This window comes from Mauremys reevesii, linkage group 6 (genome assembly GCF_016161935.1).
Source record: "Mauremys reevesii isolate NIE-2019 linkage group 6, ASM1616193v1, whole genome shotgun sequence".
NCBI classification, from domain to species: Eukaryota; Metazoa; Chordata; order Testudines; family Geoemydidae; genus Mauremys; species Mauremys reevesii.
In genome coordinates this window covers 25,199,392-25,212,817 of record NC_052628.1, presented here as the reverse complement: position 1 = coordinate 25,212,817, position 13,426 = coordinate 25,199,392, and the positions used below count along the sequence as shown (strand labels likewise).

The window sequence follows — 13,426 nt, the reverse complement described above, 5'->3', positions numbered from 1 at the left end:
GGTGCCAATGCCTGAGATGATGGGGTGTCCAGGATTTCCAGGTTTATGGATCTTGGGTAGCAAATAGAATACCCCTGATTGGGGTTCTAGGCATGTGTCTACAGATTTGTTCCTGAGCTTTGTCAGGGAGTTTTTTTTAGCAGATGGTGTAGTTTCTTTAGGTAATCCTCAGTGGGATCAGAGGATAATGGCCTGTAGAATGTGATATTAGAGAGCTGTCTAGCAGCCTCTTGGTCATATTCCAATGTATTCATGATGACAACAGCACCTCCTTTGTCAGCCTTTTTTATTATGATGTCAGAGGTGTTCCTGAGGCTGTAGATGGCATTGTGTTCAGCATGGCTGAGGTTATGGGGCAAGTGATGTTGCTTTTCCACAGTTTCAGCCTTTGCATGTTGACGGAAGCAATCTATGTAGAAGTCCAGTCTGTTGTTTTGACCATCTGGAGGAGTCCACGCAGAATCCTTTTTTTTTTTTTTTTTTTTTTTTTTTTGTAGTGCTGGTAGGGAGGATTCTGTGGGTTAGTATGTTGTTCAGAGGTATGTTGGAAATATTCTTTGAGTCAGAGACGTCGAAAGTAGGATTCTAGGTCACCGTAAAACTGTATCATGTTCGTGGGTCTGGAGGGACAAAAGGAGAGGCCCCAAGATAGGACAGACTCTTCTGCTGGGCTAAGAGTATAGCTGGAAAGATTAACAATATTGTTGGGTGGGTTAAGGGAACTACTGTTGTGGCTCCTTGTGGCATGTAGCAGTTTAGATAATTTAGTGTCCTTTTTCCTTTGTAAAGTCTATCCATGAGGAAGTTTGTGTGGAAGGTTGGTTTTTTATGCACTCCAGAATCCCGGTTCCAGTGAGGCATCTCTGAGGTTACGTCTACACTGCAATGAAACACCCATGGGTTGCAGCGCTTGGGCTTCAGGGCTGTAAAATTGCAGTGTAGATATTTGGGCTGGGATCTTGTGTGGTGTCAGAGCTGGAGCCTGAACATGGGCAGCCCAAGTCAGCTGTCACAGGCCAGCAGAGGATGTTGTATTGCATTGTATATATACCCTGATTTATGAGGTGCTTTAGGGCTGGTCTATACTATGGGGGGGATCGATCTAAGTTATGTAACTTCAGCTACATGAAAAACATAGCTGACGTCGACATCCTTAGATCTACTTACCGTGGTGTCTTCACCTCAGTGTGTTGACGCTCTCCCGTCAATTCCCCTTGCACGATTCGTTCAGGTAGAGTACCAGAGTAGACGCTTGAGCGATTGGCAGTCAATGTATCACGTCTATACTAGACCTGATAAATCGACCCCCCCCCCGCCCCTCTGGATCAGTGTGATCCGGCTGGTAGTGTAGACAAGCTGTGACTGTCCACAGGGGACTAAGGCTAACACTGACACTACTAAATTGCCAAATAATTCCTATCGTTTGCCTTAAAGTTTATTGCCCATATTTCATGTATGTTGAGAATTTGCCTCCTTTCCTTACATGGGTCAGTTCAGTCATCTTTGATGGGTTATGTATGTTTCTCCCTTGTCAGAAGCACCTTGCTTATGCATAACAGTTACTTAAGTTAAAGCACCTATCATTTTAAATGATCCTATAGTGAGCGATGGCATTGGGGTTGACTCTAGTAAAAAAAAAAAAAAAAGGATTGATGCTTAAATGCATCCAAAGAGGGTAAGTCAACCAAAAAAAGGCCCCAATCTTGCAACTTTTTATGCAGGGACAGATTACATATCTTGTTCTCTTTTTTCCTCAAATAAAGAGTACAGTTTTTAAAACTTATTTCACGAATATAGAATATGAAACAACAATTCTAAAATGAAAATACACCTCTACCTCGATATAACGCTGTCCTCGGGAGCCAAAAAATCTTACCGCATTATAGGTGAAATTGCGTTATATCGAACTTGCTTTGATCCACCAGAGTGCGCAGCCCCGCCTCCCCGGAGCGCTGCTTTACCAGATTATATCCGAATTTGTGTTATATTGGGGTAGAGGTGCAATTAGATTTTTAGAGCCTATCAGCCAATTTTAGAGGTGCACTGGATGTTTTATTTGTTTTCTTTATTTAAAGTTTTTATTACAGATATGGCTTTAAACAAATACTCTTGAAATTGTGAAAATCCCTCGTTTAAAAATACTTCATAAATATTTAGAGTGAGCTGTGTTACTCTTAGTGCACTTGGATCATTTGTGTATTATTTGTTTATTGTAAATTTTGCTTTTGCTCATGTCTTATTTAGGATTTAGATTTACAGTGTAATGTCCTGATCCTATAAACATTTATATACATGGTTAACTCGTGTTTAATACTTGTATGCTTAAAATTAAACACGTGTATAAGTCTTTGAAGGATCAGGGACTAAAAGATTAGTTTAGTTCTTCCCTGTGGTTTGAGGACTTTGTAGTTTGTCCATTTATCTGAAATAATCAATCAAAATTGAGAGGATATAAAGTAATCTAATTCAGGTTTAACAGAGATGAGTGCCTGCTAATTCAAATATTGAGGCGGGGAAATCTCTTAAGGATAATTGAAGAAAAGTACCAATTAGGTATTATTTTTTGGCTGACAACTTGTTTTTCATATGAAACTTTAAAGTAAAGTGTATTTTTATTTTTAATTGCAGGTAGTCCTACAGTTTCTGGTATGTCAGATATGGATTATCCTTTGCAAGGACCTGGTTTGCTCTCAATACCCAATCTTCCAGAGATCAGTTCAATCCGCAGAGTCCCGCTTCCCCCTGAGCTAGTGGAGCAATTTGGACGTATCCTAATAAAAATAGCATTTTACTTTGTGTGTATAATGTTAAAAAATGAATTTTTGTTATTTCATAATCACTTTGGCCCTGATCCTTCAAGCAGCTTCCCCTGGATGGACCCTTATCCTGCACATACTCACACTGGAGTCCATATGGCTCCCAAGAAGTTAAAGGGGTCCATCTAAGCGAAGTTGCTTCAACAATCAGCAGCTACATGTTGTAATTTTGATGTTCAATGACAGTTGGGTACGTTTGTCATAACAATCTTCGTACATTTAAATTAAAGGGGTCTGCATATGTTAGAGGTAAAAATAAAATACATTCAAAATCAAGTGGAATAACTAATTGTTGCTTGCATGGGATGCATATTTTTTAGGGCTGTCAAACGATTAAAAAAATTAATTGCAAGATTAAAAAATAGTTGTGATTAATCACAGTTTTAATTGCACTGTTAAAAAAAATAATAGAATACCATTGATTTAAATATTTTTGGATGTTACTTACTTCTGCTGCTGCAGCTCGTGGCACATGACACTCGACCTGCCGCTCAAGGCTGGCTCCATGCTGTCGCACAGGGGCTATGTCTTGCCAGAGCCCAGGGCCATCCCACAGCTCTCTAGCCACTCCTGTCTCACTGGGGGCACCATTTCAGATTTTGGTTTGTGAGTGTATGTATTAGTCAGCATGATACGCAGCAGTCTCAACACACCAGCAGCCTAACTGCTATCAAGCATTTTGTAGGCATCAGCATAGCAAAGCAGAGTTTTAAGGATTTGAAGGTGAAAAATGATGTCACTTTGCAGACATTTATGTAGAACTCCTCCCCAAGCATGAGGGGCAGCATGGGAGTAAGCACAAAATTGCTTACTTTGAAAATTTAACAAGGTGGCAATGGAGGCTGGCATCATTGATGATAGGTAGGATGGAGATAAGCCATGAAAGGCCTTGAAAGTGAAAACAGTCGTTATTGCTTTTAATGGATTGTTCAGTTGTAATGCTCATTTGGGATACAAAATGGTACCTTTTTTTTTTTTTTAAACCAACTCTATAAAAACGTGTCTGAGGAGAGAACATTTGATTCTGCCCAAGCATCAACAGTGGTAGTTATTGGTTTGCCCAGCATGGAGCATAGGCTATTTATGATGCACAGGTGGAACTTCCATTGGTATTACCGGTACTTACTTGCAGTAAATAGTAAGTATGCCCCATGTGTCTAATGTGCAATATCTTCAAAACAAAGCAGGGCAGAGAAAGCTGCAGTATGATGTCATAGCTTTGGGAGGTGCACAGTTAATACCAAGGAAATTTTCCCCCTAACATCTGTATCTGATTTCTTTTAAAGGTAGTTTTCTTTTATTTTTTCATACTTGTCAAAATATGTCAGCTTCTCGTACACACATACAGAACTTCTTTAACTAGTATCTGTGCATATTCTTACAACTTTAAAATAGCCTGATGGGGATTTTGTCTTGGCAAGCTTGAGTACATTATTCCTTACATCTATGGTATTTCAGATATGCAATGTAATTGTATGATGGGAGTGTTTCCAGATATCAGCAGGGCATGGTTGACCATTGACAGTGACATTTTTATGTGGAATTATGAAGATGGGTATGTAGAAAACAAATTTCTACAGTTATATATGGTGTTAAATCTGAATTAAGTGATGGTTATAACGGGAGTGATTTGTTTTAGCACAGAAGTGTACTTATCATTTTAAGGTACCTTGATCATTTCAGGTTCTGGATTTTTTTGTGCAGGGGGGGATAAGAGTTGGGTAAGGAAAATGCATACTTTTAGTATTAGGCTTCTCTACTCTCCTAAAGTTGTTGGTGTATTTATATTGAGCTTGAGTTCAACATTTTGAAGAGGAACGTTTTTATTTTAGACTCTGTATTAACTTGGCTGACTAGGTTTAATCCATGCATTATGGTGTATTAATATATATGTAGTAGGCAACCATGCTCCTACAATCAGCTATTTTTATGTTTATAATGTGACTTTTGAATGATGAAGGTATATCAAAGCTTTCTGATTTAAATTTATTATGAATATAAATATCATACCTGACATGATTTAAAGATTCATAAAACTATGATGATAAATTCATAGTTTTTTGAATGGCTCAGAGAGAGAAGCTTGTGATACCCATTCAGTGCATGGGTTTGTGTTCCTTATGTGTCTCTATAGTATAACTTATTTTCTGTAACAGCAGGTTATTTCTTCAGAATTATTACACTTGTGCTTTACACAGTGTTAGTTAATACTAACTTCACAGTATTACAGGTGGGTTTTTATATATAGATTTTTTTCCCCACAATAAATTAAACTTGCTTTAGCAAATTTTATCGGAAAGAAAGTAAGTTGGTTGTGAATAGTACAGTGAATCCCTTTCTCCTGTTGCGCTATATCTGGACTAACTTTGGGAGTACTGTAGACTACAAAATAGACAAGGAACTGAGAATTAAAAATACAATTGGATTTCAAATGTGAAACTCAAACCATAAATGGCTACTTCATTCCAAACAGAGGATTGGTTACATAGCTATTATGATGACTTTTTTTTGTCAGTTCCATTCTAATGGTCTTGCGTCCACCCTAAGAAAAAATGCAGGAGATGGGGTCCAATTGTTAAATAGTAACAGAAGAATTTAAAAGTTTCAGATTCTGTATATTTAGAAATTATTGGACATTGAAAGTCTTTTCTGTTGTGCTTTGATGTAATTTTTTCTCATTTTTTGACAGGGGAGACCTTGCTTATTTTGATGGTCTTAGTGAAACTATTCTTGCTGTGGGTCTTGTGAAGCCAAAGGCAGGTAATAAAAAATGCATGACAGTGAACAAAATTATGTAGCTGCTGAACACTGTAAAAAAGAATTACTAAACTAGAGGCATTATTGAAGGATTTACAAGTCACAAGTAGTGAGGTAGTCATGTACATTAGAGATCTTATAATTATTGTTAAGTTAGAATTTAATGTTTTATACTATTTGAAAACTAGGAAATCTGACTTGCTTTGAGCTGGCATGAAATATTGGTTTCTAGCTGTAGTAGTTCTTTTGGTCGTAGCTGCTTACATTCGATTGGACACAAAGTTGGAGGGAGGGGGTAGGATTGGAGGTGAAAAGAAGATAGTAATAAGAATATAATTTTAAGATCCAATATTTCATGAGTTGTCAGAGCTGGAGTAGAATGAGAATATAGCATTGGAAAACTGGGCATCTGAGTGGTATATAGTTTTCTAATTCTGGAGCTTCACAGGCTGTCATACCTTCAATATGACTAACCCTCAGACCATTGTAAATTTCTACCCTTCATGCAGGGAAGATCTTAGTTCAAGGCCAGCACACCAAATTCATACTAAGTTCTAACTTTTCTTCTTTTCTTAGGTATTTTCCAGCCTCATGTACGATACCTTCTGGTTCTGGCCACTCCTGTGGATATAGTGATTCTAGGACTTAGCTATGCTAATTTGCAAGCAGGTAATTCTCTCTCGCACCCCAAGTAAATATAAATTTCTAGGATAATATTCTCAGTTGTGAGTTAATTGCCACACAACATTAATTTATTACTAGTCATGTAATTTAAAAAATATTAAGCTGCATGCAAAGGGGCTCTTCCTAAGTTCTACGGCTTTCTGCATCCAGAGTAAGAGAACTCTATAGCATCCTTTTCACATAGGATACAGTATTCTATACACGCAAGAGATTCAGAAAAGTATTCTACTCTATTACCCACCTTTTAGTTCTTTTTAAAGATTGTCTGACTGTTAACTGTTCCCAGTAATCAAGTATTGTTTTGGGAGAGGAACAGCATGTGAACTGCATCAGTTTTTAATGTGTCTTAGGGTATATCTACACAGCATTTTGGGGCAAGCGGGAGCATGCCTTCCAGATCAGTAGACAGACTCAAGCTAGTGGTGCTCTTACATGCTCTCCAAAAATAGCTGTCTAGACAGCACTTTGAAGTTGTGGCTTGGGCTCTGAAGCCTAGGGCAGGTGATGGTTTCAAGCCTGAGCTGCAACTTCAAAGATCTGTCTATACAGCTATTTTTAGAGCACTAATGGGACCCCACTTGGTGCAAAATGCAGTGTAGAGGTACCCTTATTAGCAAACGCCACACTCTTTGGCATTTGATTCAGAACCACAGAAAACTCAAGCCCAGTGCTGTATATTTTTACACATGAAATGTGTAAGTAGAAAAAATAAATGAGGTTTTGAGAAAGTTACGAGGGAGGAAGAATATTAGGGAGCTAAAATAGAATATTTTTTCAATAGGTTGTTATGTCATGTCTCTGATAGACAAACTAGGAAATCTTATGTTCAGATTTGTCAGGATTTTGAGGTAATAATTGTCTTAAAATATTTTAACATACAGTACTGATTATAAGCTTCTGAGAGAGGAAAAATGTAAACAAAACTTGTGACTTTAAAAAAAAAAAAAAAGAGAGAGAGAAACTGTCAGTCCGCTAAGCTGCAGTCTCACTATAGTGTTTCCTGATTTTCTGAAATAGTCCTTAATCACAATACCATAGTATTTAAACAAGCAAACTCAATGGATATGATGGGTATTTTTTTCTTGATTTATTTAAGGTTCTGGAGCCCTCAATGACAGCATGTCTGGAGGAATGCAACTGCTTCCAGATCCTCTGTATTCACTCCCTACTGATAATACCTATCTTCTAACCATAACTTCCACTGAAAACGGTCGTATCTTTTTGGCTGGAAAGGATGGCTGTTTATATGAAGTAGCTTACCAGGTGAATATAGTCTTTATGCATAGGTATTTTTGTTCTTGGTTATGGGGTTGAGGGTTTGAGAATTTTACAATTTGTCAATCTTGTCACCTCATTTCCACAATTCTGTTGCCTGCCTTAATTTATTTGAGTGATAGCGCTGAGCTCTTAATACAGAAATGCTATCAACCTACAGTCATGATAGGGTAGATAAGCTAATTTATTTGAGGAATGAGCAAAAAAGTTTGTTCCCCAAAGGGCATGCATCATGAGCTCTCCTTTCTGACAGCTTCTACAGACACTGCTGTCCCCAACCATCCTATCTCTGCCTTCAAAACCACCTTAATGGGAGCAGCTGTCCTGATTATTGGAGACTGATAAAACCCAGAAGTTGACTGGGATGAGGTTTGATCTGCTGTCATGAATTTAATTTTACTTCACTGACTCAATCTACAGACTTGAGCCCAGTCCTTTGTCTCTAAAGCAGCACTCTTAGGTTAAGTCTTTTATAGGCTGTTTATTTTTTTATTACAATAAACAGAAGAAAGTATTGATTATCTTTTATTAATTTACATTATATCAGCACCTGGAAGCCCCAACTAAGTCATGGGCCCATTGTGGTATGTACTGTAAAAGTCAATCCTTGTCCAAATAAGTTAAAATCGTAATTTTAAGATCTATTCAGCAGGTGGCTGTAACAATTAGCCAATCAGTTTCCTTTGTTTGGGTGGCTCCTTGACACATTGCAGGAGAAAGAAAGATATTACAACCATACCCACGCACCGTAAAAATGGAAAATGTGATTAGAAAACCACAAACAATGGCTTTGAGATTCAAAGGCTTCTAAGTTTCTGAAACAACTTTTACTTTGTTGTTGTTGTGTTGTTTGGTTTTGTTTGGTTGGTTGGTTTTTTAATTATCTAAATTTAAAATGGAGTGTCCCTTTAAAATTGGGTACATGAAAACTCAATGTATTGTGTCGTCCTGCAGGAATTCACATGATTACCTAGCTAGTTTTAATGCTTTATATGTTTTTAATTGTAGGCTGAGGCAGGCTGGTTTAGTCAACGGTGTAGAAAGATCAATCATTCAAAGAGCTCCCTTTCTTTCCTTGTTCCTTCATTGCTGCAATTCACATTCTCAGAGGATGGTAGGTGATAAAGTATCAATAACTGAAATGTTTATAAGTTAATATAAAATAAAAAACCATAGGCCAACATTTTCACACTTGAGTGCATTGAATTAAAAACTATGGGAGTAGCAAATGGTTGGCAGTTATGAAAATCAAGTTACTTATTTAGATATGGATTTAGGTATTGAAGTCTGAAAATGTTGGCCATAGTGGCTACAGTCCCTGTTTTGTGGTATAAATTTGGTAAGTTTACATACTGGAGTGATAATATTGTAATCAGTATAGTAAAACTTTTACTTGAAATTCTTCTACAAATATTTAAAATGCTTGTTTTGTAATGGATTAGACAGTGATAGTCTGTTGTCCTACTGTACTTCAGTAAGGTATTAATATGTCACTTTTAAATCTGTTCCTGGGCAGGAGCCCATTGTAAATGGAATGCCCTGTATGAATACATTCTAATAAGTGATTCAGTCAAATGCCAGTCAAATCTACTCTTGTAAAGTAAATCTACTCTTTCAGTACTATCAAATTTACTGTATTAACTAGTTTGCACGAAATCCAGTTTTGATTTTCACATGCTTTTTTTTCAGATCCCATAGTTCAAATTGCCATTGACAATTCTCGAAACATCCTATATACTCGTTCAGAAAAAGGAGTGATACAGGTATCTGAATACTTTCAATGTCCTATTTGGATTTTCTTATGTGGATACGTTATTTTTACCCACCCCATCTGAAAAACCATGTTTATACATTAGGATTCTCTATATGTCAGTCAAGACATGAAGGATTTCCCCCAGGATTTTTTTCCTGCATTTATTTCCCTTCCCCGCTGCACTATATTATGGCCACGATCTTTTCTATTGCAAACTAGGAAGGACTATTGCTTCAGTTCTCTAGTACATGGAAGCTTGAGGCCTTAGAAGAATTGAGAGAAATCTGATTCACTGCATGATGGGATAAAGTTATGTGCATTGATTTAATTTTGAAACTACTAAACTGTTATTAAATTACAGGTTTATGATCTGGGCCAAGATGGTCAAGGAATGACCAGAGTTGCTTCTGTTTCTCAGAATGCTGTTGTTTCTGCTGCTGGAAACATTGCCAGGTAATATGAAGAGTGGGATGTGAAATACTTTCTGTTGGGTGATCTGTTTCATTTTTTTGTTTTACCAAACTTTTGAAGAGTGTTGTGTATTCTCTGATTTGTTTATTGCATGATGTCAGTTATGTAAACTCTTTTCTGTTCTTTTAGGACTATAGACCGTTCTGTTTTTAAGCCTATTGTTCAGATAGCAGTGATTGAAAATTCAGAATCTATAGATTGTCAGTTGCTGGCAGTCACACATGCTGGTAAGAAATCAATATTACCTCCTTCTCTTATTGGTAAATAAGACCTGCTTAGGTTCGGAAAATTGACAAACATTTTTCTTTTCAAGGTTGTCTATCCCCCAGGCATACTAGAACATTTATATATAATAGTTATAATAACCTTACCTGTCTCTTGTATATTGCTCCATATGTTCAAAGCACTTCAGACATCTGATAAATACTTGATCCTACCATATAAGTATTTATCCTGTTTTACAGTTGAGGAAATAGGGGGAGACTGGCTTGCCAAAGGTTACACAGAAAACTAGTGGCAGATCAGGATTAGAATCATTTGACTTGGATAGAAGGATCATTTTCAAGAAAGGAATGTAGTAATATTTATATAGAATTTCTTACAAGCTTCTGAATTAAGCCTTGCATCAAATGTGCTGAGACTGCTAGGCACTTATAATATTTACACAAAATCCATTACCAAAGAGTGATCTCCTTTTTCCTTGGGCCTAGGTGTGCGAATGTATTTTAGTACATCCCCGTTTAAGCATCCAATGGCTCGACCCTCCATGTTAACACTGGTTCACATCCGCTTGCCTCCAGGATTTTCCGCTTCTTCTAGTGTGGAGAAGCCATCAAAGGTGCACAGAGCTCTTTATAGCAAAGGTAAGCCTTGGAGTGCAGCTTAAATAAGATCCATTCTTTAAGACTTTTATAACAAGTAGCACCACCATGATTGCTTTTTAAAGTAGGAAACTTGGTGTAGGAAACTTTGAGTTTAACACAAGCAGTGGTATGATACACTATACCTCAAGTTTGTCCTTGAAAGACACTCTCTAGACATGACATAGTGATTGTTAGGCTCTGTGCCCATTAAGTCCTTGGTCTCTTTACTTAGTTTGCCAATAAGTGTCCCAGTTGTGTTAGTGATCTTGTCTGAATTACTAATTTATTTTGTATAGGCTGTCATAATAGCTTTCGGATGGCTTTAGTTTTTGGTCACTTCTGACCCAGAAGTGGAAAAAAACTCTTTATCATGTCATTGACCTCTTCAGCCATTCAGTTGTCCTCCAGGTAAATTTTCAAAGACCCATAGGGGAGACATGCAACTATGCACTTTAAAGTCCCTGAGCACTACATGATCAAACCACATTGCAGTTCCTCAAAATGTTACCCTTTCGTGTTTATTGTTTTTTGTTTTTAATTAAAACATAGATCTTTGAGGCTTCAATATCAAACTAAATTTGCTGTGTATTAACTGAGTTTAGTCATATTGTGACAAGGGACCTCCTCCACCTTGTCAGCCTCAGCGTTTCTCCATCTGGTGGCGGGGGCCTGGAGTAAATTAGTCTTGCTCTGGAGGGTCTCCCTGTCCTTCACCCCTTTATTTTTCAATATTTACAAAGTAGGCCCAAGTAATCCTCTTCAGCCAAACAAAAGAAACAAACTGAAAACACAAAGAGAGTCATTTTCCTTGACCTCTCTCTTGGGGTGTTGCCTTATTATGCTGGCTTCTGGGTGCCAATCCTTCCCCAAACCACAGTTGGCTTGATTGCATCCCATATAGGGAGGAGAGCAGCCTTCCACCCAGGCGAAACCTTTTCTCCCTGCTGCAACTTGTGTCTCATCTCTCCTCCTCTTCTCTTACCAGAAGAGGGTTTTTTTTTTTTGAAGATCACAGGCAACCCTTAATTGGCCTCAGGTACTCTAGTTAACCTGAGGTAACCTTTTCAGCTCATAGTGAAAAGGGCCTTTACCATTTTAGGGCTAATATTATACCTGCCTTGACCCCTCTGTCCCTGTTCTTTTAGTTTGTCCCTTAGTTTTAGGTAGTTTGGGTGGTGGCCCTGTCCCCCCCTCTCCTGGAGGGGGGGGGGGCATGTGGGGTGGGCTTCCGCCCGCCCCCTCTCCCGGATAACCCAATAGTACCACTCTCTTATATTCCACCCTAGTCCCGCGGCCCACTGGGGATATCAGCTGGCAACTCCTCCACGGAGCCGTGAGCATGAGTGTGTATTTGGCGCAGTTCACTCCTGTCCCCGAAGCCTGTCCCTTCTATGGCATGAGGGAGACCCTGGGGCACATTTACCTTTAATGCACCAGGTTGCAGCCCCTTTTCAGGGTCCTCCTGGACCTCCTTTTACGTTTTTGGCTGCACTTCTTCCCCCACCTCCTTATATATGCACACCCTATCCATAGCCCCACAAAGTCGTGGGACCTCCTCGTCAACTTCCTCCTAGCGATGGCCAAGGTGGCCGTCTATAACAGCAAGGAGAGGATGTTGGCTGAGGTGGTTCTCTGCGACTGTGGGGCCTATTTCCGATCCTTCCTCCATTCACGCATCCCAGCAGAGTTCCTCTGGGTGGCGTCTGCTGGCTCCCTTGACACCTTTGAGGAGCTGTGGGCGCTGTCCGGGGTTCTCTGCTCGGTGTCGCCTTCAGGTTTCCTCTTTTTGACCCTTTGCCCTTCACACCCATCCTTGTTATTTTTTCCGTTGTCCCCCGTAATTACTTGAGTTTCTGGGCTCTGTGGATCCTCCCCAGGGGCTGGGGGAGGGTCCTTTATCTGTGGTCGGGCTTGCACTTGCCCATCTCCCCGGAACCCAATAGGACCACTCTCTTGTAGGTGTCAAATCTGACTTTGTCACACTCGGAACTTTGACCCCTTCTAAATATCTGGAATAAATAGCCCTTACCAATAATAATAATAATTAATAATAAAGACTTACGTTGTACTTTATATGTTCAGAACATTATACTAGTATTAACAAATCGTTCTAGGTCTCTTGTGAGGTAGATGGGTATGCTCGTTTTATTGATTGTAGGGTAGATGTTTGCAAGAGCATTCAGCAAGGTAGTGGTTGACCTGGTTGGTCCAGAAAGTGGTTCTCAATCTATTTACCATTGTGGGCCACATATGCAGCTCTCTGTGTGTTATGTGGGCCACATATACACAATATATATACTACCTGTATGGCCCTCAGGATGTCACATGGACCTCGGCTGTGTGCTGATTGGGCCTCAAGTGGGCTGTAGGTTGAGAACCACTGGTCCAGATCATAGCAATACCCGACCTTTCTTCAGTAAAATTATTTTAGTATTTTTTCTTTTATATTTTTATTTAACTGTTTTTCTGTTTAAACCTGTGCTACATAGCATACAGCTTAAGGGCCAAAAGCATCATGCATCATTCTGTTATGATCCAGTCACCCTCTGGAAGTGTAGGGTGAAGACATAAGTGTAGGGTGATCCACCGGAAGCTTTTATTGCTGATGAACCCTGGTTACAAGCAGTTGTTGTTACTCTCTCATGGAAGATACAACTGTAAGCACATATTACAATATGTGTATTTTGCATAAATATATGCAAACTAGATGTGGCTCCTTGACTTCCAGAAAGTTATTAGTACAGCCCTTATGTTGTGAAGATTGGATATTCATGCTCCTATCCTTGAAGTGCATAGGAGAGTCTGTT

General features: G+C 38.9%; 1 protein-coding gene across 1 annotated transcript in view; it reads left to right on the top strand.

Moving 5' to 3' along the window:
• Positions 1-13,426, top strand: part of NUP155 (nucleoporin 155) — a 56,595-nt gene that overhangs the window by 2,637 nt on the left and 40,532 nt on the right. Inside the window, exons 2-11 of the mRNA XM_039543617.1 lie at positions 2,629-2,766; positions 4,275-4,371; positions 5,506-5,576; positions 6,150-6,242; positions 7,354-7,520; positions 8,541-8,646; positions 9,222-9,295; positions 9,647-9,738; positions 9,886-9,983; positions 10,467-10,619. Coding sequence (XP_039399551.1) covers positions 2,629-2,766; positions 4,275-4,371; positions 5,506-5,576; positions 6,150-6,242; positions 7,354-7,520; positions 8,541-8,646; positions 9,222-9,295; positions 9,647-9,738; positions 9,886-9,983; positions 10,467-10,619 — 1,089 coding nt within the window. The remainder of the gene's footprint in view (positions 1-2,628; positions 2,767-4,274; positions 4,372-5,505; positions 5,577-6,149; positions 6,243-7,353; positions 7,521-8,540; positions 8,647-9,221; positions 9,296-9,646; positions 9,739-9,885; positions 9,984-10,466; positions 10,620-13,426) is intronic.